At 43.3% G+C, this 26,382-nt stretch overlaps 1 protein-coding gene across 1 annotated transcript in view; it reads left to right on the top strand.

The window, feature by feature from the left end:
* The window catches only part of PTPN9 (protein tyrosine phosphatase non-receptor type 9), a 134,471-nt gene that overhangs the window by 55,009 nt on the left and 53,080 nt on the right, over nt 1–26,382 (top strand). Inside the window, exon 3 of the mRNA XM_068107988.2 lies at nt 20,240–20,329. Within this exon, the coding sequence (XP_067964089.1) occupies nt 20,240–20,329 (90 nt within the window). The remainder of the gene's footprint in view (nt 1–20,239; nt 20,330–26,382) is intronic.

Below are 26,382 nucleotides of genomic sequence, written 5' to 3' on the forward strand. Positions count from 1 at the left end.
GTCAAAAAAGTACTGTTCTCTCTCTGGACACAAGCAAGGCATACGGACAAGATGGCATTCCTCCTCGTGCTGTGAAGGAGTGTGCTTCAGAACTTGCTTCCGTGCTTGCTCGTTTGTTTCGTTTTTGTTTAAAAACCCAAACTTTTCCTCTTTCCTGCAAACATGCCTTATTACAGCCTATTTTTAAAGAAAGGTGATCGTTCAAACCCTTCCATATACCGTCCTATTGCTCTGACTTCTACTATTTACAAAGTGTTTGAATGTTTTCTCAATAACCATTTCCTCAAACATCTTCAATCTCACAGTCTTCTATCTGACCATCAATATGGCTTCTGCAAGGTAAGCTCTACCGATGCTATCCTTTCTTACATTACGAATGTCTTCGCCTCTTCTCTGAGAGACTTTGGGGAATCCTTTTTTGTAGGCTTTGATATCTTCAAAGTCTTTGACAGAGTTTGGCATCAGGGTCTGATATCCAAGCTTCCCTCTTTCGGCTTTCCTCCTTCCCTCTGCTTTCTCCGACCGCTCTATCTCTGTAATTGTTGATGGTTCAACTTCTCCCACCCCCCCTATCAACAGCGGTGTCCCTCAGAGTTCTGTCCTGTCTCCAACACTCTTCCTTCTTTTTACCAATGACCTTTTTCCCAAGAACTTGCTGCTCGTATACCTCAGCCATTAGCGAGACCACGGAATACTCGACAAGCCATTACATCACATGATTATTGTGTGGCCATTGGCAACTCAAGGGTGGGCCATTATGATGTTTGTTTCTTCCCCTTCACTGCCAAACTCTAGAACTCTTTTCTCAAAAACTCTTAGACTATTCTCTTTCTTCACTTTCCTGTCAATGCAGCTATTTTATTTAAAGCTTCGCCTTGATGAGGACTATATAGTCCATGACTGGAGCCTTCAAAATAAAAAATAGTAATGAAAGAATAATCCTATCAGACAGAGCAAACCTTGATAACGTGACATGAGCTTTTGGCGGTATGGGGACCGTGACCAATTTACCTTTAACAGCATTTGTTAAACCACCAGACAAAGTTAGCAGAACAACCAGGACTCACTCAGAGACCAAGTCAAGTTTGTAAAGTGTATTAACTAACAACAACGGCAAGAATAAAAGAAGAAGTGATACCATCTGCACAATAAGAAAATCCCGTTTGCTCCCACGAACCAAACAAACAAATGTCCTTAAGGCCTTCACTCATATGACCGTAGATAGACTGTGGGGATTCATGAGACAACTGGAAGAGTGGAAGTGGGGCCTTAGGTTTGGCAGACCGAGTGGAAGGGGCACCCCGAGATTTGGTGGATCCGAGTGAGGGGGCGTGAGATTTGGTGATTCGAGTAGGAGAGCCTGAGAAAGATGAGGACCGGTGGAGACGATGCGCGCACACACGAACACGTGCATGGGTCATGATTTGCACGTACACACGCACGATTATGGTTTATACACGTTTGGCTTTGGTTTTGATTTTGGTTTTGCTTTGGCATGTTGTACTGCTCCTTTCCTATTCCGTCTCCAGGTGTTGCACGACTGATTCGCTGGGCACCAAAGGGGGCCCTGCGATGACGCATGCTGAAAGGGACTACTCAGTTTTCACTCTGTGTTCTTGTTTTCTTGTTACTTGCAAAATCGAAAATTTTTCAAGTATATTGGTCGGTTGCGTTTGTTATTCTGTCTGTTTGTCTGTCTGTCACCGGCCTACAAGTCCACAATGTAATTATAAAATTACATTGTAGGGTCAAGAGGGTAAAGGTCAGAGGTCCCATTAGGTAAAAATTCTGTTATCTAGCTAACCTGTGAACCATTGATGGGATTTTGACCAAACCTGGTATATGCTAAGTATATATTCTGATGAAAAGATTAACTGGTTATATTTTGGTGTCAAAAGTCAAAGGTCAGCAGTCATGTCAGGTAAAAATGTGATACTTTTTTTAGTATCTAGAGTCAGGAATTTAAATCAAACATGGTACAAGTATGTATAATGATGTAATAATGTGAGCGGAGGCATATCTGTTGACCTCGTGACGACGAAGAGTGCCGTTCGAGTTTTAATTATTTCGGTGACATTTAGGCTTGCGTCACTGGGGTCTGTTTTTTATCTTCCATGATCATTTTTGAGTCTACTTCTATTGACTTCTGTTGATGGAACATAAGCCTCTCAGATACAGGTCCGGGTGAGATACTGACATGGAAAAGCTGTTAAAGAACAGAGACAATGATGGACCAATGTGATCCAAGCATTCCATTGCGATCATTGAATGTTTGAGAGGGTCATTGTGGGAGGCACACATCATGTGGACCAGAGTAATTGTTTGCTTGCTTTTTCCTTACTCTTCCCCCACTCCCCCCCCCCCCCCTCCACCCCCCGATCTCTCTTATCCCATTTTAATTTATCTGACAACTTCCTGTTTCTGATACCAATAGTTTTATTTTATTTTAATTTTTTTTTTGTGCCACTAAATCAGCTGTTAAATGCGTCCAGCTCGGCAGCACTTTGTTTACTTGGCTTTATGGTTCTGCGTTCAACCTGTGCACGGTACACAACCCAACTTTGAATTGATGCTGCGCTTTGAATCTTTAATCCACGAGCTAATTTTAAACCTGCTCACTGAATTTGCTGACAAGATTGATGGCATTAGAAATTTGTGATGAGGCTTGATCAGTTGATTTTCATTTTGTTTTGACAACTGATCAATCCTCATTGTGCTTGCTGCTTGGTGTGGCTGTATAATCATCAGACCACCTGTTTGCTTATTTTACTTGTTTTGTGCTGGTGATGTGGGGATTACAATGTTTTAAGTTTAGTTAATCAGAATCTATCCACCCTTACCACCTACTCGCTCACACATGTTCTGTAACCCCCACCTCTGCCCCATCTTTTCTCATATCCTACCATGCCCTAGCTTCCATTTGGCTTAACTCCTTCCCTTGGTTTTGCTCGAATTTAATAAAACTTTTATTGTCACCTAATTATCCTCACGGGCTAGCAGGATGGCGGAGAGGTATTCAGACTCATTTGTAAGCTGTCTGGCCTTGGTTTTAATCCCGACCCAGCTATAAATTGTCATCCCGGTGTCACAGGCAGGGTGATTCATCAATGTGTGTGCCGTCCCTTCGATGGACGTTAAACTGGCATTCCATCTGCCGATATTAGTTGGTGGACGTTGAAGACCCCACGCTGTCCTTCGCGAAGAGTGTGCACGCTATTGCCGGTACCATGTCCCATCCCATCCATATTTCTGCCATAAACTACTGCTGGGATGACAATGGCAAACCACCCAGCATAGGCATCGTACATAAGAAACAGAATGATCTCCCCCCCCCCACCCCCCACCCCATTTAGCCCCCTTCTCTCCCTTCATTCCATGTCCTTCATTCGAATTTCACATGTCGTTTGGATGTCACCCTATTGTGCCATATGATGTTTTCACCCTACTTTTAAGAGATTAAATTTTTTACTGTGTCCTTGCCTTGTGGTGGTACACTGAATGAATGAATGAATGATCGTTTTAAGGCCATTTTTCCCTGCTATAGCGGGGGTTAGCCTTGCGGGCCCCTGACGATCATGGTTCCCTGTTTGAGGCAATGTTTTTATGGCCGGATGCCCTTCCTGACGCCAACCCTTGGTCACGCTCTTCGATGCGCAGGGATACGTTGTACCTATTCTAAATCTGTGTGGATACCTTGTGGTGGTACACTGGTGTTTATTTATTTGATGTGAACGTTTTATTCATGTATTTTTATTATTTAGAGTTTTGGTGCTTAGTGCTGGAAATACGTTTAACAGTGAGCATCTGCCGTTGTGATGTTTATAATTTTTTAGATCTGCACATTCAAACAAAGCTGGGCAGTCGATGACAGCTGAGATCGATTGCTGCAGAGAACTCTCCCTTGGCATCCACAAGCCAAAATATCCATTTCATTATTATTATTATTTTCAGATGGAGTGATGTGGGTGTTTGAAGAGAGGGTGTAAGGAATGGAGGAGCTGGGTTGGATGACGAATTATCACCATCTCTACGGATGACGTGTCCCTTTATTTCCTTCCACTGACTAAGCCTTGTGTAGGAGCTTAGCCACATTGACCATTTTGAAGTCCTGCAACGCAACGGTCTACACGTGTCCCTGTGCGCCCACATATGATTTAACACATCGCCACACCCCAACACCCCTGCCATGCATTTTGCATGTAGCATCGCAAGGTGTGCATTGTAATCAACATGTAAACCAACTCGTTCACATGTTCAATGTACTTGCAACCATTGATATACATTTGTTGCAAAAAATATTGTCAGGATAGCTTTTAATACCTTAAAAAAAAGTGCTGACGTAATGTATAAAAATGAAACTTGTCTTTAAGGCAGTTGGGAGAGGGTGCCGGTCAAACTCTGTCGACACGGTATGTCACCCAGGGGTTCATCAAGTGCATAACCTGCAGGACCAAAATGATCACAAACACCGAGGATAGCTCATCAATAACGTTCCTTGTGTGCTCGTGTTGCAGCTGTCATAGTCGGCTTGCATTTTGTAAAAAAATAAATATATAAATAGATACTCGCAAGGCATTACTTTGTTGAAATGCAATTTATTTTGAATTTTCTGGTCAATGATTGCATACAGTTTTTATTGTTCCTTTTATAGCTGCTGGCTGTTTTTGTAAGACCTTTTTGGACTTCCTATTGATTTTTGTCTTTTGTGTACATTTTGAGCCTTTTGAAACTCTCCTTCCCCCTTCCCCACCCCCTCCCACGCCCCCTCCCATCCTATTTGTGCTGATCCTTTGGACTCGGAATGATGTCTGGCTTTCGCTGAACTGAACCTTCCTTTTTCATAGTGATTGCAGTTCATTGCATCTTCTCGGTACTCTTATTTTGAGTGTTGCTCTTCCTGGAAACCTTGGTGGGTTGTGAAATGTTTGAATCCCTCTGCTGGGACTTTGCCATGAAAGGTTCTGCGTGGCTGTTGTTATTATTACTCCGAGGCTTCCACACCCCCGCCACCCCACCTCCGACTCCCCCTTCCTTTTCTTTCTTTCTCTCTTCATGCTTAGTTACATCAACCTTGCGTCTTTATTGTCATTGTTTATTTCACAAGAGCCACTACGCCATCGAACGACAACACTTTAGTGTTCCTTTATACCTCTCTCCCCAGTTTATGTCGTGTTTACCTTGATTAGGCAGATGAGAAGCAGGCCTTTCTTTCTGCCCTTCTGTTTTTCAGATGCTGCATTTTAAGTGGCTGTCCTCATGGTGTCCTTGCCTTCCTATTACATCCGGTCACTAAACTTACAGTTGTCTTTCTGGTCAGAATATTCAGAAGGTTTTATTTAATGTTTTGCTACTCATTTCCAAACAGGCACCACCTTCCACCCCTCCTCACCCCCCACCCATCCCTTTCCGGTTGCCTCTGGAAGGACAATCGTCGATAGTCAGATTTCTCAATAGAAAGACCCGAGGCTGTGTTATTAGGTGATTCCTAATACATTGGGCTGGTATTTTCAAGCGTTTACGTTTGTTTAACTTCGTTGTTCGTGGTGAGGCATTTGCGTGTTCCCATCATGAGATATGAAAACATTTTTCAAATAGAATGTGTTTGTTTACTTCTTGCCTTTGGAGAGGGATTTCCTACTAGTGGGGCGGCTTAGCCCAAATATTCAAAAGAATTGTGCATTTTGTGATACAAGCACCAAATTTGGCACAAATGTACATTAATATGTTGCGAACATTTTCAGATATTGGGCCACTTGAAATTCCGTAATTTGTTTTTTTCAAATTTCGTAATTTCAAATTTTTCGGGTGACACCGTCACAATTTCGGTCTTCGAGGCCGGCCGATAGGCAAAGTGTGACCGGAAGGGACAAGGTTCTCCTGACCACGTGGCCCTCGATCTGGGAAGCGAGAGGCGTTCCATTAGTGGACGCGCCCCTCACGCCCGACTTTTGGGCGGCCCCGGCAGGCCGTTTGTTTTGACGTTCCGTGACAGGCCCCGCACCCCCACCTCCGGGCCGCCCGGAAGCTTGTGCTGAGTACATCATACCTGAACAACTCAGTGAGGCAGAACACAGCAGTGCACACCAGGGTGACCCCTTCAGTGCATAAACCAATTAACCTGTCCACTGCAGGGCATATAGAAATGAAGTTATTTTCTGCATATAATAATAATATAAGTTCAGTTCTATATAACAATTTCTGTTATCACCACTACCACTACAACTACCACTACTACAAGCTTTGTCTGGAATTTTGTGGACTAACAGACAAACAGACATACAGACAAGCTGGGATCAAAACATTACCTCCTTCCACCATTGAGTGTAGAGGTAAACATCATGGAAATTATATCATGCCCTAGATTTAATTCATGCTTACCCGTGTATTTGCTTCACTGGTTCACAAGGTCTTTTGCATACATGTAATTCAGACTCTCGTCTTCATTGCTGACCACACAATGTTTGCAACATATTAATGTACATTTGTGCCAAATTTGGTGCTTGTATCACAAAATGCACAATTCTTTTGAATATTTGGGCTAAGCCGCCCCACTATATCGGCCGGCCTCGAAGACCGAAATTGTGACGGTGTCACCCGAAAAATTTGAAATTACGAAATTTGAAAAAATTTGAAAATAAAAAATTACGGAATTTCAAGTGGCCCAATATCTGAAAATGTTCGCAACATATTAATGTACATTTGTGCCAAATTTGGTGCTTGTATCACAAAATGCACAACAGGTTTGCTATGCTGCTACACTATACATCAATGTTTTGTGATTCTCATTTTGTTTTGACTCCTCTATTCTGTTCTTTGTATGAACACAGCAATCTTGTTTGGCACACGGAAAATGCTGTACAAGCTTCTCGTGATGAGATATTTTTCTTTGTGCAAAGATGTATGTATTACTGTGGTCTTGTTTTGTGTTTTTTTTTGTCACGGCAGTTTGTATCTGGACAAGTGGCTGACTGATCTAGGAAAACAGGTGTCACTTTTATTTATATTTAGAAGCTCTTGGATCTATTGCTTCTTGGGATGAATTTTAAGGTGAAAGTAATAGAGGGAAGATGACAAAGATGAGATCATTAATGGAGTTTCACATGCATGCTGGAATCTTGCTAGACTTTGACTGTGATATTTCACTCAAATGGTAGATGAATTTTATTTCCTTATTATGGCAACTCTACACATTAGGGATGCAAAAATTGTGGAATTTTGAACCCTCCCTTCCCATCCATCTTGACACGAGTTGTTGGTCATTTTGGTTGTACTGTATATAAATTACTGTACTTTATTCCATATATCTCTCTCTCTCTCTCTCTCTCTCTCTCTCTCTCTCTCTCTGTCTCTCTCTCTCTCTGTCTCTGTCTCTGTCTCTGTCTCTGTCTCTGTCTATATATGTATATATATATATATATATATATATATATATATATATATATATATATATATATATATATATATATATATACACATACACACATACATACACATACACATACACATACACATACAGTATATATATATGTTGTTGCGGATCTCCCGAAGCCCGTTTCACGTTACAAAGGGGGGATTAAACCTCTTTTTTCCCTTGGGTCTTCGTGTCCACGAGGCCGAATCGCCACTTCCGCAGCAAGCATGAAAAAGGGTATCGGGTCGACGCCGCACGTACCTTTAACCCACGCTGCCACGAAAGTAGGGACCGGACCTCGCACGAGCCACGCATAATCGAGTACGCCCGAGCGGTGTGCGTATCACGTGACTCGTGCCGTTACTTTTATGGAACCAGATTCGAGCGGTTCTATTCGTACCATGCGAGGCCAATTAATGGAAGGGACGGGAACGGTCAAATCAGAGGAAGAACACAATTTATTTACACAATGTACAGGATTCGGATAAAGGAAAGGGGACACAGAGCAGAAGCTTAACAGTTTAACTTATCCCCAGACAAAGGGCCCACTCACGCACACGTGGAGAAGAAGAAGAGACGTTCGCGCGCCAAACGCGCTTTGCCGTCGGTCGCTCCGGGGCAGCTCGCCCGGCGTGGCCCTTTGGCGGTCATGGCACGTATGCAGGAGAAGGCAGGCAGGAGGAGATCGCGCATCTGTGGCCCGGAACGGGTCGTCTTCTCGAACGCGTGATTAATACAGTGCAGGGCACGGGGCACGGGGCAAGTTCGTGTACAATGACGATAACCGGCAATTGTCCAGGGGCTGGGCGATTCTCTCTCTCTCTCTCTCGCACTCCAGCTCAACCCAACTCAACTCAGAACTCCAACTGAACTCAACTGACTCACGATACTCCCCGGCTCTAACTCGACTCCGATCCCGACTCCAACTTAAACTGAGGCGGGGGGCTCGGAGCAGGGTTTTTATGGCCCCGCCCCGGCCTTACTCGAATGTTCCAAGCCCCACCTCTCGTCACCGTGGTAAGCCACTCCCCTCGTGCCCTGATTGGCGGCTTGTTGCTTACCGGCCACTCCCCCTGCAGCGCTTCCCTTCGGCCTTGCCAGACTGGTTGAAGGCCTACCACGTGGCATTTCCAGCCCAAAAAACCGCCCTACTCACGGGCCTGCTCAACGCAAAACTAACACAGGAAAGGACCATGCTTGCATTCACTAAGAAATAACTGAACTATCGCGAGGCTACATGTTGTGGTGCGTCTACCTACGAGGGGGATTATCCTTTATTCCAAAACCACAACAATATATATACATATATGTATATATTGTTACGGCACGGTGGCTCTGGTGTTACCACGAGGGGGTTCCTCGGACCTGCCTCCGGACCAGAGTCCACCGGGCATGGATAATTGGGTCTAACAGGGTCCCCTTGGATTTATGTCGCGTTACCTGTTGGCCACCCAATGACCTTGGCCAAGGACTGTGCCCTCAGCATTCACCCATCTTCCAACTAATATTACTACTACAGCTGAGAAAACCGTGAGTGAATGCTGGCTAAACACAACCAATCTGAAACAGTGGGGCAGAACACTCGGCTATCCACTACGCACACACTGTCGGATCAATGGAAGAAAGGACCCTGACATGTTCACCACAGCAGCTATTGTCAAGCTGTGTTCTGGGGTTTATGCTTGCCATGCTGGGCATGGCTTCCAGGTCAGTACAGTGCGTGCAGTTTTTCCCCATTGGTGCACGTTTGAAGGGCGCGGTTCCCACAATGCAGCTTGTGGAGACTTCCATTGCCACTGAGTGAGCTTTCAACAAATCCCTCGCTCCAACCCCTTGTGCGCCCAGCAGTGAAGGGAAGCCCCCATCCCTCTCCTCGAGTGCAAATGTTCCTCTACACAGTATTTGGCATCCCTGAAAGATCCGGCCTTCATGCTACTTGCATTTGACATGTTTGAAAAAGTGTTCCAGGTGACGAATGTAGTGGTGCAAGAAGGTCAGACAGCTGATCCGAAGGATTATTGCTAATAAGGTTAATTGTTACCAATCGGAGATTCGGTTGCCAGTGCATGTTTGGACAGAGACTAACTATCAACAATGAAAGAGTGATGGGTTGAATGAACAAATGGACTGCAGGTGAGAATGAATCGGTCGTGTGGTTAATCAGAGGGATTGTGAGAGAAGAATAGATGGATTGAAAGCACAAACCTGATGTAGATTTGACATTTGAATCAACTTTGTCAAACCGAATCTGAGAGAGAGATTGCCGGAACGGACGGAGGACCGCGCGTCGAAGCGCCCCAACAATGGTGCCAGTTAATCGCCATGGTGCGCAACAATGGCGCCAGCACACCGAGCCATGCAGCAGGCAGCCAAACGTCCCCCACCCCCCACTCGATCCCAGAGAGAGAGAGAGAGAGAGAGAGAGAGAGAGAGAGAGAAATAAAGAGAAATAAAGAGAAATAAAGAGAAATAAAGAGAAATAAAGAGAAATAAAGAGAGAGAAAAAGAGAATCCCCCTTTTCCCTCGCTGACGTCACCTTCGACCAATCCCGATGCCCCATCACATAGTTCCATGGTTATGACCAATTGTTCCCTTCGGGGCGGAGCCTCACGGCCTGCTTTGATGCCCATTGGCGAAGCTCGTGGTGGAGCCTGCCAGTATGATCTTTCGAGGTGGAGCCTAGTCGTCCTTCGGGAATGTTCGGGGTTTGTCCGCATGACGGTGTTGTGGCTGAATGGAGCACTCGCGGTTCTTGTTGTTGTAATGGCGGCCCTTTTTTGATGAAATAAAACCATAGGGAAAATCACAGGGGCAATTACACACTGGGGAGATTAACCTTATAGACTTACCTAATTAGCATACCTCCACCCCTCGCATGGAGACACGTATACGATTTTATTCCATACAGATTCTCTACTTAGTACATCAAGGCAGGTTTCCTCTTCGTGTCACACGGTCCATGCTAAACTAAACATTCCGAACCTTCCAAAGGGATTTCATCCCTACCCCATAAACGTAACAGTATACATGGATGCGCTCCCCCTGGAGGTACCATGATCCAAAACTAACAGCAATGCATGTTCCCTTCTAAAACCTGATCTTTTCTCACCCTGTTAATCCTTCCCAACCCCACATTTCCAAGTTTCCAGTTTTACCTTGCACTTCTGTGATTGGGAATTACAGCTGTATCCGTCTTGTACATCCCGTGTCCTACCCTAGCAGTCATCTTTCCCTACATCCCTCATTTCTCCCAGTCTCCCTCTATTTTGTCCCTCAACCTCACTGTTGGTGTGAGCATTTGAGGTATATGTTGCAGCTCCTCCATGAGCCTCGACTTTGTTTACAGTAAATAGAAAAAAGAAGCTTTTCACTCGGAGTTCAAAATGAACCATGCACCTCGTTTGATGCAACAGGACCTTCAGAACACATATGGGATCAATTAATATATTGGTTTGTTCATGATGAAATGCGAATGCGAATGGTTCGGTGGATGTGTGGAGTATCGTTGAGAGAGAGGAAGACAAATGATGAATTGCGAAAGATGATGGGAATAGAGCCTGTGATGGATGCTGTGAAGAGAAACAGGTTGAGATGGTTTGGTCATGTGTTGAGGAAGGATGAAAGTGACTGGTTGAGAAGAATGATGGAAATGAATGTAGAAGGAAGTAGAGAACGGGGAAGACCGAGAAAGATTTGGCTAAAGATGGTCGAAGAAGAAATGCGGGCAAGGGGGTTAACAAGGGGAGATGCAGAAAATAGGGCAAAATGGAGAAGATTGTCATGGGACCTGCAAGGCTAACCCCCGCTCTAGCAGGGAAAATGGCCTTAAAATGCCTGTTGTTGCTGTTGTTCATGATGAACAAGTTTCAAATCACAAGGAAGTTATGGCCATTTGAGACAAAAACATTGAGAGTTGTAATTTGTTGACCTCTTATTCTTCACGACTATTGCTTCTCCGTGGCTCAGTAAGTTATCATCAACCGAAAATTATATACCAAGCAGTATCACGGCATTTCAAACAAGTGTAGGCCTTTTGTTTTTTTTCCCCTTTCCAACAACTGCACTGGTAATCAAAGCCACTGAATAAATGATACCCTAACAGAGCTTTGTACACATCCGAACTGAGCTGAACCAATTGCAGAAAAATGTATGTCTTTAACGCTGCTGTGTCCCCGCTCCTGAATATTATGGTTGTTTCTACGTCCTTACTCATTTCTATCGCTACAACTGCCACATCAGTATCCGTAGACATGAGAACAACTGTGGTACACCATGATGTGCAGCATGTGATGCATGCGGCTGTCGACTGCCTCGTGATTACAAAACAGCTCTTGTGCTGGTGTCAAAGTGATAGCACTCCTACCCTCCAGTCACATACATTAAACATCTGTTCAATTATAATTGAACAATATCAATCCATGGCCATGGCTCCAGCCTCTTGCCATGTTTCCCTCTTAAAACTCGAACTACTTTGTGACTTTTTGTAGTCTGTCTCTCCGTCTGTCTCTCCGTCTGTCTCTCTGTCTGTCTATCTGCTCTGTCTGTCTGCTCCTGTGTCCGTCTCTCATTATTTGTACGTTACGCTACCTCTTCCTAAACAGTTGGGCAGAAATTCACCAAACTTGGTAGTTATGATCACCACATGGCAAGAAGGTGCAAGAGCAGTGCCGTTTTTGGCCCAACACCCTGGGTGGTGGGGTCAAATACCAAAAGGTGCAATTACGGGCACATCTTAAAACATTTATAAATGAAACTTTGTATGTGCAATCAATATTGGGGGATGCATTAAATATGTAACGATTTCTTGGATTTGACCCACGGTTCATGCCCCAAGGGGTTTGGACTTAGGGCCACAGGGGTCGAAACAGAAAATGTTTTTTTAACTCAAAATTTGATATGAGGTCATTCCTGGTGGAACTATTTGCCATCTTTCAACTTTGCTTTGGGTGTAAGCATTTGGACTTGCGATGGCGTGCCATCAACTTCGCTCTAGTTATGTTTATTCAGCTTTTGGAAGGTTTTCATCTTCAATATTGGGAGTGTTTCATTGATAAGTCCTGTTCTCTCCTGTTCTGTCAAGACTCTCATTAGCAAATTCCTTCAGGGCAGCCTCACCTTTGACATAAGCCTGCATCAGATCATCAGCAATATAATTTGTGGGCATTCTCCCAGATGCCAGATGACAAAGTTTATCGTCTTCCTGTAATGGATTTACCCAGTTACTGACATGTCTGAACACACTGAACTGCACTTTCATAATTACCTCCACCACTGAAGGTGGGTGGAGGTTATGTTTTCACCCATGTCGGTCTGTCTGAGCAGGATATCTCAAAAGGTTGTGGACGAATTTGGACAAAATTTGGTGTACAGCTTAGGTGTGTGACGAGGCCAAATTGATTAGATGTTGGTGAAGATCCAGATACGGATCTGGATACTATACTTTTTTGGGTGGGAAGTGATTCCTGCTCTACTTTTTTGGGTGGTGTTTTTTTGTTGGGTTGGGTAGAATGAATTGGGTGATGCTACACCACCCTGAAGGCAAAGACACAGTTTAGACCATCTGCTGCAGCTCGAGCAGTATCTGCAGTAATGCCATTTGAAGTGAGGGCTGAGATGGAAGGGGGGATAGGGTTATGCTGTGACACAGACTTGACAAGGTGTCACCTTGACTCGAAGAAAGGCGACTGGTTGGAGAGTTCGACCTTGATGTGTAAGGTTATGCTTTCTGCCTTGCCTCAGGATGGGTATTTTCTAATTGAATATGTTATCTGCAAAATGATTTCTAATTTTCTAATTACAATCAGGCTATTAATGAAAATAATTGGGCCCATGGCACCAGCCTTCAGTGGTAGAGGGGTTATGGAAATATTCATAAACAGAATTTTCTGCTTGGAGGAAATTGGCCAGCCAGCAACGAAGACAACTTTGAATACCACAGGCAGAGAGCTTGACCAGCATATCTGAGTGCCAGACTATTGTCAAAGGCACAGGATGTGTTCTATAGGCGCATCCCTGGCATTCTATTTCTAATTAAGGGCCTCCATTCCTTGTGTGAGGTGAAGCATCAAGTCCAGGGTTGAGAGACCAGGGCAGAAACAAGTGATTCATGATTTGTCAATTGGAGAAAAGCGAAAAATTATTTTGCCAGTGATTATGGAATCTATTTATTTGGCTATTATAGGAAGCAGGCTGACCATTGAGTTCTGGAGTAAAGGTCAATTAACCTACCGTAAATTGAGTATAAAACCACCTTTAGAGGCCATTTTTCCCTGCAAAGCGGGGGTTGGCCTTTTTCGGGAACCGTGGTTGTTGTTGTTTTTTGGTCCCCTTTTTGAAGCAATGTTTTACGGCCGGATGCCCTTCCTGACGCCAACCCTTTTTACCGCCTTTAACGACAAACAGGGAATTACCAGTGAACTGGTACTCAATTAGCCGACGTCGGAAGGATGACAGGCTGAGTCAACCCCCCTGGCGTTAATTCAGCGATTGACCAGGATTCGAACCCAGGATCCTAGGATCCTAAGCCGGCACCCTAGCCGCTAGCCCAACACCAGGCTTCTACCATAAATTGAGTGCTGAATGATTATTACCTGCTCTTCTCTAAAGAAATAGCTTCCCATGGCACCTACCAGATTTACTTGCAATAACAACTTGACTTTTGTTGATAATCAATGGATTTGATTAAGAATATCGTGACGGTTCTGCAAAAACCTCATTCCCCAGGCAATGGTATACAACATACAGGTTCCCGAGTTAGTTATTTCCTTATTAAATGTTGGGGCAGCCCTCCCTTCTGTGTAGTAGGTTTCATGGGGCAATGTGTTGTGTGGGATTAGCTTGAGTTTTCCTCTCTTTATCTTTCTGGCCTGGGCGCTGTCCTCCTTAATTCACAGTGAAAGACGAACGATGGAGCAAAGCAGCGGAAGCCGAGCTCATTTGCATATCACACCAAAAACTCGTTTGAATCGTCGTGCCAATTCCCAACGGTCACCACTACTCTAAGCAACCACATCAACTACCATTAACCACTATCAACATACCAATCTTCTCCACACCACCATACCACAACTACCTTCCTCTACAACAAGAAACAGCAACCCACATTGCACTTTTATAAACCACCACGCTCAATCAACCCCACTCGATTCCGAATGCTTAACCACTATCCCACAGATTCAAGACATTCACCACACAACTGCTGCAAACGCCCTGCCTTTACCTTCAAAAGTGCCAGCAGCAGCTGCATGGTAAGAGGGCGATACTGGCGTTGACGCTTCTTGTACAACCATCTTCACGTCCCTCTGATGGGATCTGCAAAGTTGCACTAACTTACCCACAACTTCCTACAAACAGCCACAACACTTTGCTTGCCAGCCATACCATTTTGGTTCCTAGCACATGTTTACACCACAAACACACAGCAAAATACGTCCGCCCCATGTAAGTGAGGAGCTCAGGGCCGTGGCCAAATTCGCAAATCACTGAGGACAAATACGAGCATTGCAAACTCGCAGCAAGGATGACATCAGAAAGAGGCTCGGCTGGGCCAAAGAGTGCACCGGAACAGGGCCAAATGGGGTAGCACAGGAACCTTGCCCTGAGCAGCCATGCCTGGAAGGGGTGGGGTGTGAACCCAGACCCTCACCTAGCCCTTCCCCTCTCCATACAGATAAAAGGTAGTCATCAGCCAGCGGTTAGTAGGCCTATGGTTCATGGATCCGAGTGTACAAGTCAGTCGGTCTGGGTCTGGTCTACGGTTCACAATTCTGGTTGGTTGCAGTGACATCCTGTTGGGGTTCAACCAAGGAGTCTACAAGTCTGGTGGAGAGCAGAGTTCCAGACAGGGAGGTGGACGAGCTGACGAGGGTGCTGGACCTAAACAGGAGCCTGGAGCAGACGAGCGGATCAGCGATTACCCAGTCCATGACTAAAAGAGCTCACCCAGTTATATTCCCATTTACCCATTCCCTAGTGCAGGGAAGTGAAGGCCACGATGGTCGTCTCACAGTGAGATAGAGGAGGGACCAACCTCGATCTTTCTCTCGCTTTCTCTCTCTCTCGCTTTCTCTCTCTCGCTTTCTCTCTCTCTCGCTCTCGCTCTCACTCTCTGCCCCCCCCCCCCTCTCTCTCTCTCTTTCTCTCTCATAAACTCTGCTGGTGTGATTCTGAATTTTTGCCAATGTATGTTCGTAAGATTTTACACAGTGGGATAACTAGACGGGTTAACTCTGCACTGTCTATTTTGCTTTGTAAATATCGCAGCATACCCGGATTGTTTGTTTCATCCTTTACCACACAAATACTGTCTTTTGCCCTGTACTGCTGTACTACCTTATGAATAAACCCTGATTGTTAAATGGCCCGCATAATTTTCCTCCCTCCCCTATAAATAATTATTTCCGATGTGCCTGTGTATGCCATTTCTCTCATTGGTATAATTAAACCGTGAACAATTAGTCGACCAAATCTCCAAGGGTCCTTGCTACGCCAAAACCACTAGTACGGGCTACGCCATCGGGCTATGGTTATACAAGATGCTTCGGTTCCGACAAATTGACTCTAGTGTATATCTGGTGTGCACTGGTAGTTCCACTCGGCTGCATCTCATTAAAACCTCGTGCACATCGAGGGCGCTAAACCTGGTTATGGAGCCACGTCATCCTCAGGTAAACATTAATTAGACTGAGGACCCTTGGAGATTTGGTCGACTGATTGGCGTTCACGGTTGATTTGCAACCCGCCGGATCACGGAGCTATCTGTGCTCGATGGCCTCTGGTTTGGTAGTCCAGGAGAAACTGAGGCTCGCCCTCTTAGTGGACCCCAAAACCCCGGTCCGTAACCATACGTTTACCCCTGTCCAAAATAGGGTGCGACTTAAGTTTTGAGCATTATCTGTTTGTCAGAACAAAATGACCAAATGCAGTTGGAGGCAAACTTTGATTAGTGTCCGTCAAAAGTTGTAGGGTTCATAGGATGTGTCAAGATCAATGATCATTGCTCAATTGTAAGTGAATGGGATGTTTAATAATGCTGGGCACAGGTCAAAGAATGAAAGGATGATTCAAAGGACAAGGGTTTAAGAACAAATGGGGTTGTCAGTTTGTAAAGGGGCAAAGAGGTCACTAATCATCATAGGGAGGACATGTTCTTGCAAAATCATTCAGGCATGAATGTCAGAACTTGTACAATGAAAGTAATTTCAAATATTTTGAGGCAGTTTTGGACTAAACAATAATTTTGTTTGTATACTCATTTCAAATCTCCAACCATAAAATTAATCCATTAATCAGTTTTGTGGCATTTTTAGGTAATGCGTGTGCAGTAAGAAATATCGTTTTAAAATCAGTATTTTTATTAATATTGTTATAATTATTGATATTACATTAATGAACAGGATTAAATAATTAAATTGATATATGTGGAAAAATTACACGACCAGACCAGGAATCGAACCCACCGGGTTCGTTTCCTAGTCTGGGCATGTAATTTTCCCACATATATCAATTCAATTATTGATATGCATATTAATAGTTAATTAAATGAAAGTTTTGTTGACATCGCCGACGAGACATGTTAGGCATATTGCTGAACCAAACACTTTCCTAATTATTTGTATTTAATGGTAATTGTATGTATTTTTTCCAAGTTTCCAGCCAGCTGTATGAGAGTCAGCCGAGGTTAAGTCACTTGTCACTACTCTATAAAATGATCTTTGTATTTGTAATGCCAATAGTTTGAATCCACAAGTTGTTGCTGTTCCTGTTGTTGTTGTTGTTGCTGCTGGCCCACCAGCTTATCTGCAGTGCATTTTCTCTTTTCAAAATAATTGTCTGAAGTTGTTCAGACAAAATTCAATTGCCAGTTGACATGAAATGGCCCTCAAAAGACTTTTGTATTTGGTGATGTATAAGGGCACTTAAGCAATATAGTTGGGTTATTAATAGTGACTATGAAACTCAAAGAAACATTCAAACATTTTGAGCTCACGAACAGCCATGATCTTTCTTGGGAAAAACACATATCTAATTTTGGCTTCCGAAGTCAGTCGTCAACTGGGAATCCTCCTTCATCCAAAGTCTTTTCTTGGCACATCTGAACTTTTCACTACCTTCAAGGCCTTCATACGCAGCTTGATGGAATACTGCTCTCCTCTCTGGGCTCATGCCTCACACCTTGCTCAGCTTGATGCCGTGGAGACCAAGGCCTTCCAAAATCATTTGAATCCCCCGCCATGAAGCTGAGTCTCTGTGCCCATCACCTTGTCATTACAGGCAGGTCAGTGGTCTCTGTATTATACCACCTTTTTTCTGGTCTTGTACCCTCTGCTCATTCCATGCTTTGTCCGCCATCCCCCTCACTCCCCCCCCCCCCCCCCCCGACTGCCAGGTTTCTGCAGTGTGCATACGGTCTGCCTGCAACACACGCTCTGGTGAAACTCCAGAATCACTGCTCACCTCCACTCATTTGTTCTTCTTATTCCAGACATCTGTTCACCACCATCTCAGGTCATCCCCCATTCACAATTTTTATCTTATCTCGCCCCATTAACCCTCCACAAGCCCACCTCTTTCCAAGTTTTCAGTTTTTAGCTCACCTGGAATGAAGTTCCGGGGAGCTTATGCGATGGCGCGTCATCCGTCAGTCTGTTTGTCAGTCCGTCCATCCGTCCGTCCGTAAACACTTGCAACTTCTTCTCCGAAACCGCTGATGGGATTGTCACCAAACTTGGCACAAATTATATTTATGTTGTGGCTAATGTTTTCATGGCATTAGAAAAATCGGTGTCTAAGGGGGTCTACCAGGGGGCAAAGTGGATCCATGTTTGACCCCTAAAAATAGGAATTTGCTTTCTTCTCTGAAACCACACACACTATTTTGATGAAACTTGACCACAACCTTCATCACCCTTGATTTACCGACCAAAGTTTGTTCACGGCACTAAGAAAATCGAAGTCTGAGGGGGCCAACGGGGGTCAAAGTGGATCCAGGTTTGACCCCCCAAAATAGATATTTGCTTTCTTCTCTGAAACTACACATGCAATTTCCATGAAACTTGACCACAACTTCCATCACCCAGGCTGTACCAAAGTTTGTTCACTGCATTAAGAAATCTGCCTCTTTGGGGGCGTACGGGGGGGGGGGGGGGGGGTTGGGGGGTTGCCTCCCAAAATAGGTATTTACTTTCTTCTCAGAAGCTTCACATGCAATTCTGATTAAACTTAACCACAACCTGCATCACCCGTTATGTACCAAAGTTTGTTCATGGAATTAAAAGAAATCGGCCCCTGAGGGGTCTGCTGGGGGGCGGGGGGTGGGGGGTTCCCCCCAAAATAGGTATTTGCTTTTTTCTCAGAAACGACACACACAATTACAATGAAACTTGACCACAACCTTCACCACCCATGATCTAGGTCTAAGGTCTAAGGTAGTCTATGAGGGAGTGGGGAGGTTGCCCCTCAAAATAGTTTTTTGTTTGTATGTTTGTTTGGTTAAAGTCTTATGATTATTGTAGTATGATTGTACATGCTGCCCTGTCTTCTAGCAACCATTTAAATTGGTTAAAATGCCGTGATACGGTTTAAAATACCTTTCATCAGTGTAGTATACTGCTTTATTCTACCAGGTGAGTATAATGTCAAAATACATGTCAAAAAAGACGTAAAACTGAGGAAGCTTCAGAATACGTAATCGAACTAAGGAATCAATGTGTTTGTAAAACTGTATTCTCGACCAGCAAGCAAGTTTGTACACTGTCTTTTTTTGGGAATGTTTGTGCTCATAGTAGCTTTTTACAACTTGATGATTTCCCATAAAAAATTGGTGCAATGCCCTGGGGCTCATCTGGTAAACCAGGTAACCATTGGTCGGTGTGATGACGCACAAAATATGTAACAGAGAAGAAAGTAAATACCTATTTTGGGTGGCAAACCCACGATTTATTCAATGCTGTGAACAAACTTTGGTACATCACGGATGAAGAAGGTTGTGGTCAAGTTTCATCAAAATTGTGTGTGTAGTTCCTGAGAAGAAAGTAAATACCTGTTTCCGCCCCCTTCCTCCCCTCCCCCACCCACTTCCCAGTACACCTCCGTAGACTGCGATTGTTTTTAATGATGTGAACAAACTTTGGGGCATCACGGATGAAGAAGGTTGTGGACAAGTTTCATCAAAATCGTGTGTGTAGTTTGAGGAAAAGCAAATAACTATTTTGTGGTGGGTCAAACCTGGGACCCCCTTCACCCCCAGTAGACCCCCTTATAACTCAGTTTTTTTTTAAAGCCGTGAACAAACTTGAGTTGCAACATACCAAATATCATTTTAGCCAGGTTTGGTTACAATCCCATCAGCAGTTTTGGAGAAGAAATTCCATAAGCTCCCTGGAACTATGTTCCATGTGAGCTAAAAATGAGCAATCGGTGTCAAAGGAAGTATATATGCCGTTGCATTATCGGAAGAAGATCATTACTGAGAAGGTGGAGATCCTTGTGTTATACTTCCACATTATATGATATTTCCTGTAATATGACTAGTATGTCAATTGATCCCAAATACCTTCAAGACATGCGGCCGAAGAAACCGGGGTTCAAACCCTCGCTTCTCACACACCTTATTGAGTGCTGAGCAGATTTGCACGGTGTGGAAAGCGGCGTTACCTGACGCGATTTACGGACCTGATTCAAGCCAGTTTTTAAAAGCAAGTCTATCAAAAAATCTGAAAAAAAATTCAAGCCATCTTATTGCATGATGAAGAAAATGATTTACCAAAACTTATGAGCCTTGTGTTTTATGCATTCATAACTCATGAAATTTGATTTGTGTGCTACAGCTAACGAGAATTCGAGAGGGAATATACAACTTGTATCCCAACGATGATCCACTAAAATCGGAGCTGCAGAGTGGGAAGTTTACTATTTTGGTGAGTTATTTCCTCGCCCATTACTTCCACCACATTATCAAAACTTGACCATTTAATTTAATTTCTTTCACCAAAATTCTTGTGCAATACTATATTTTGTTGATGGATATATATATATATATATAACTGTAAGAAATAGTAGACACTCCAAAGTACGAGCAGGGCGTCTCATTTGTATTGAATAAATAATCGTTAGATTAAATAAGACGCGGACGTAGCTTCAGGACGTCGATCTTTAATTGTCGACAAGCTTTCGACCAACAAAGGTCTTCTTCTGAGTCTACAAAAACAGCAGGCATGTATATCAGTCAAGTATGTATAGTGATATGTGTGTGAGCTGTGTGATGTGTGTAGAAAATGCATACAGAAGGAAGAGCCACGCCAAAGTTCACTCACCGGCCCCAAGTTCAACGGAAGTGACCGTTTGCGTTACAGTTCCGGTGCACGTGCATATACAAATATAGAGATATACATACATAAACACACAAGCATATATTCATATCCCATTTATATTCATATAATATATTTATATATTTATATAAATGACATATAAAGGTAGAATGAATGAATGAATGAATGAATGAATGAATGATGAATGAATGAATGAATGAATGGGTTACGGTTAACAATTTGATTGGGTTGATGTAGGAACATGCTTTAGTCATCAAAATTTATGCCATGAGGGACTTTTGTCCGAAGTTTGTGTATCCAAAAGGACTCACGTTTCAGAATCGTGGTGTGTGATCGATTTGTGATTGATTCAATGGCAGAGATTTGAATGTCATTTATAGAGTGATCCGGTTGATTAAAGTGTATCGTGTAAGGTAGAGATTTGCCCTGACTGGTGTGGAAGTTATTGATTTCTGACCGGGTGTTATTAAATCGTGTGTAGAGTGTATTTTCAGTTTTTCCAACATATTGTTTGGTGCACTTTTGGCAAGTGATTAGGTATATGACCCATGTAGATTTGCAGTTCATATAGGAGGTGATGGGGAATTTTTGTCCAGTGCTAGAACTACAGAATATGTTTCCTTCTAGTAAATGCTTGTGAATAATACATTTGTTTGCTGTGCATTTATAGAAGCCAGGGATCCTAGTTTCTTTGTTGTGGGGCTGTGGGTGCTTTGCTTTTACCAAGAGGTCCCTGAGTGGCCGACCACGTCGAAATGATGTTAGTGGAGGTTGAGGAAATGTGGTGCCGAGTGTTTCTGATTGATGGAGGAGAGGAAGGGCCTTATTCAGAATACTTGGCAATTGGGATGAGGTAGCAGAGTAGGTGGTTACCAGTGGGACACGGGTAGTTGCAGGTTTGGGTTTGTAAGTCAGAAGGTCTGCTCTCGGTATGTGTTTTGCTCGGGTTATTGCTTCTTTCACAGAGTGAGGGTCATAGTTTCTTGCAATGAAGTGTGTTTCTAATTGGCAGAGAGAAGTTTCTTCTGCCATTTTTGTTGAGCAAATGCGTCTTACTCTGAGTGCTTGACTGTATGGTATGCTTGCAATTGTATGTTTAGGATGAGATGAAGAAGGGAGAAGGTAAGAGTGAGTGTCTGTTGGTTTGGTGTATAGTTCTGTTTCGAGTCTGTTATTTTGAAGCGTGAGTGATGTGTCTAGAAAGTGAACTTCGGACTGTGAGCTGTCGAATGTAAACTTGATGGTCGGATGAATCAAATTTAATTCATTTTGGAATTGTGCGAGACTACGGGGGGATTTTGACCAGATGAACTGGATGTCATCAATATAACGTACCCAGGATTTTTCCAAGATTCCGTGATGAGGTCGTGCATTGATCTTGGCCTCTATCATTCCCATGAAGATGTTAGCGTACGATGTTGCAACAGGGGTACCCATAGCGGTATCTTGAGTTTGAATGTAATGTCGTCCGTTGAATTGGAAATTATTCAGTTTGAGTGTCAGTTCTAATAGGCGCATAAGGTCTTGAGTAGGTGGCATTGGGACTTGTCGTGTATCGAGGGCTTTGCGGCATGCAGACAGGCCTTCTGAATGTGGAATATTAGTGTAGAGGGATGTAACATCTGCTGTGACTAAAATGGTTTGGGAGTTGAAAGGTGAGTATATTCTGTTCAATCCTTGGATGTGGGTCAGAAAACTGGTTGTGTCCTTGAGGTATGAGGAGAGCTTCAACACGAGAGGACGTAAATGACAGTCAACAAATTTTGATATGAGAACAGTTGGACATGTGCAGCCAGATACGATTGGTCTACCTGGATTGTTTACCTTGTGTATTTTAGTTTACCTTCACAATCTCCAAAATAATGAAAAGATAGTCATAAAGCCAGCAGATAAAGGTACTGGCATTGTCATTATGTCGGCTACCGATTACGTTGCAGAAGGTAATCGTCAACTACATAGTGATACTTACAAAGAGCTCCCATCCGACCCTACCCTTTTACATCTTGAAGAGGTTAAAAAGGTAGTAGATTCTATTCGGGTGGATAAAACCATCAAATCTCGCTTGGTTCCGAAAGATCCTCATTGCCCTAACCTTTATTTTCTTCCTAAAATACACAAGGTAAACAATCCAGGTAGACCAATCGTATCTGGCTGCACATGTCCAACTGTTCTCATATCAAAATTTGTTGACTGTCATTTACGTCCTCTCGTGTTGAAGCTCTCCTCATACCTCAAGGACACAACCAGTTTTCTGACCCACATCCAAGGATTGAACAGAATATACTCACCTTTCAACTCCCAAACCATTTTAGTCACAGCAGATGTTACATCCCTCTACACTAATATTCCACATTCAGAAGGCCTGTCTGCATGCCGCAAAGCCCTCGATACACGACAAGTCCCAATGCCACCTTCTCAAGACCTTATGCGCCTATTAGAACTGACACTCAAACTGAATAATTTCCAATTCAACGGACGACATTACATTCAAACTCAAGGTACCGCTATGGGTACCCCTGTTGCACCATCGTACGCTAACATCTTCATGGGAATGATAGAGGCCAAGATCAATGCACAACCTCATCACGGAATCTTGAAAAAATCCTGGGTACGTTATATTGATGACATCCAGTTCATCTGGTCAAAATCCCCCCGTAGTCTCGCACAATTCCAAAATGAATTAAATTTGATTCATCCGACCATCAGGTTTACATTCGACAGCTCACAGTCCGAAGTTCACTTTCTAGACACATCACTCACGCTTCAAAATAACAGACTCGAAACAGAACTATACACCAAACCAACAGACACTCACTCTTACCTTCTCCCTTCTTCATCTCATCCTAAACATACAATTGCAAGCATACCATACAGTCAAGCACTCAGAGTAAGACGCATTTGCTCAACAAAAATGGCAGAAGAAACTTCTCTCTGCCAATTAGAAACACACTTCATTGCAAGAAACTATGACCCTCACTCTGTGAAAGAAGCAATAACCCGAGCAAAACACATACCGAGAGCAGACCTTCTGACTTACAAACCCAAACCTGCAACTAACCATGTCCCACTGGTAACCACCTACTCTGCTACCTCATCCCAATTGCCAAGTATTCTGAATAAGGCCCTTCCTCTCCTCCATCAATCAGAAACACTCGGCACCACATTTCCTCAACCTCCACTAACATCATTTCGACGTGGTCGGACACTCAGGGATCTCTTGGTAAAAGCAAAGCACCCACAGCCCCACAACAAAGAAACTAGGATCCCTGGCTTCTATAAATGCACAGCAAACAAATGTATTATTCACAAGCATTTACTAGAAGGAAACATATTCTGTAGTTCTAGCACTGGACAAAAATTCCCCATCACCTCCTATATGAACTGCAAATCTACATGGGTCATATACCTAATCACTTGCCAAAAGTGCACCAAACAATATGTTGGAAAAACTGAAAATACACTCTACACACGATTTAATAACACCCGGTCAGAAATCAATAACTTCCACACCAGTCAGGGCAAATCTCTACCTTACACGATACACTTTAATCAACCGGATCACTCTATAAATGACATTCAAATCTCTGCCATTGAATCAATCACAAATCGATCACACACCACGATTCTGAAACGTGAGTCCTTTTGGATACACAAACTTCGGACAAAAGTCCCTCATGGCATAAATTTTGATGACTAAAGCATGTTCCTACATCAACCCAATCAAATTGTTAACCGTAACCCATTCATTCATTCATTCATTCATCATTCATTCATTCATTCATTCTACCTTTATATGTCATTTATATAAATATATAAATATATTATATGAATATAAATGGGATATGAATATATGCTTGTGTGTTTATGTATGTATATCTCTATATTTGTATATGCACGTGCACCGGAACTGTAACGCAAACGGTCACTTCCGTTGAACTTGGGGCCGGTGAGTGAACTTTGGCGTGGCTCTTCCTTCTGTATGCATTTTCTACAGACATCACACATCTCACACACATATCACTCTACATACTTGACTGATATACATGCCTGCTGTTTTTGTAGACTCAAAAGAAGACCTTTGTTGGTCGAAAGCTTGTCGACAATTAAAGATCGACGTCCTGAAGCTACGTCCGCGTCTTATTTAATCTAACAATTATATATATATATATGTATATATATATATATAATGTGTCACATGAAAAAGTAAGTACACCCCATGTAAAGTTTTGACTTTTTCAACGTATTTCAACATACAGCTATTTGATCTTCATTTCAACAATATTGATAGATAAAGGTGATATAATAAAACAAATATCATGAAACATTTACATTTTGTAGTCCATTGTATAATTTAAATAAACATAAATGCAAATTTCGCATGTGGAAAAAGTAAGTACACCCTTGGCTCTAATAGGTGGTATTGCCCCCTTTGGCAGAAACAACCTCAAGTAGGCGTTTCTTATAACTGTCTACCAGTCTCTGACATCGACTGGGAGAAATTTTTGCCCACTCCTCCATGCAGAATTCTTTCAGCTGTGTGATGTTTGAGTGGTTTCTTGCATGCACAGCTCGTTTCAAATCCCACCCATCTCGATGGGATTTAGATCCGGGCTTTGACTTGGCCATTCCAGAACCCTCCATTTCTTTCTTTTCAGCCATTCCGTAGTGGATTTACTGGTATGTTTAGGATCATTGTCATGTTGCAAGGTCCACCATCGGTTGAGCTTCAACTTTCCGACAGATGGCCTCACATTATCCTCAAGCACCCTCTGGTACAATGAATAATTCATAGTGGATTCTATGATGGTGAGCTGCCCAGGCCCTGATGCAGCAAAGCTGCCCCAAACCATAATATTTCCACCACCATGCTTTACAGTTGGTATCAGTTTCTTGTGGTCAAATGCTGTCTTTTGTTTTTGCCAAACATGTCTTCTGGTACTGTGGCCAAATAGCTCTATCTTTGACTCATCTGTCCAGAGCACATTGTTCCAGAAGTGCTGGTCTTTGCCTAGGTGTTCATTGGCAAACTTTAGTCTTGCTCTGATGTTTTTTCTGGACAGCAAAGGTTTCCTCCTGGCACACCTCCCATGTAGATCAAATTTGTGCAGCCTCTTTCTAATGGTAGAATCATGCACTTTGACATCAACAGTGGCAAGAGCTACCTGTAGGTCCCGTGATGACATTCTGGGGTTCTTCGAGACTTCTTTCAGCATCTTACGGTCTGCTCTCGGGCTGAACTTGCTGGGTCGGCCTGGCCTGAACAAGTTGGCAGTTGTTTGGAATCTTCTCCACTTGTAGATGATCTTCCGGACAGTCGAATGATTGATTTCAAATTGTTTGGAGATCTTTTTAAATCCCTTCCCAGACTCGTAGGCATCTATAACCTTCTTTCTGAAGGCCTCAGAGAGCTCTTTTGATCTCGGCATGGTGACGCCGCACACTTCAACAACAAAGAGCAAACCAAACGAAATGTCTGAGGTTTAAATAATACAGGTTCCTCCAAGATCCTCTCTAACGATGTTCTCATCATTTGCACCTGAGCTGGTGCACCTGATTCTAATTTTAGGTATTTGAAGTAGTGATAAATGTAGGGGTGTACTTACTTTTTCCACATGCGAAATTTGCATTTATGTTTGTTTAAA

The sequence above is a fragment of the Myxine glutinosa genome, chromosome 2 (genome assembly GCF_964187855.1).
Source record: "Myxine glutinosa chromosome 2, kmMyxGlut1.1, whole genome shotgun sequence".
Lineage (NCBI taxonomy): Eukaryota > Metazoa > Chordata > Myxini > Myxiniformes > Myxinidae > Myxine > Myxine glutinosa.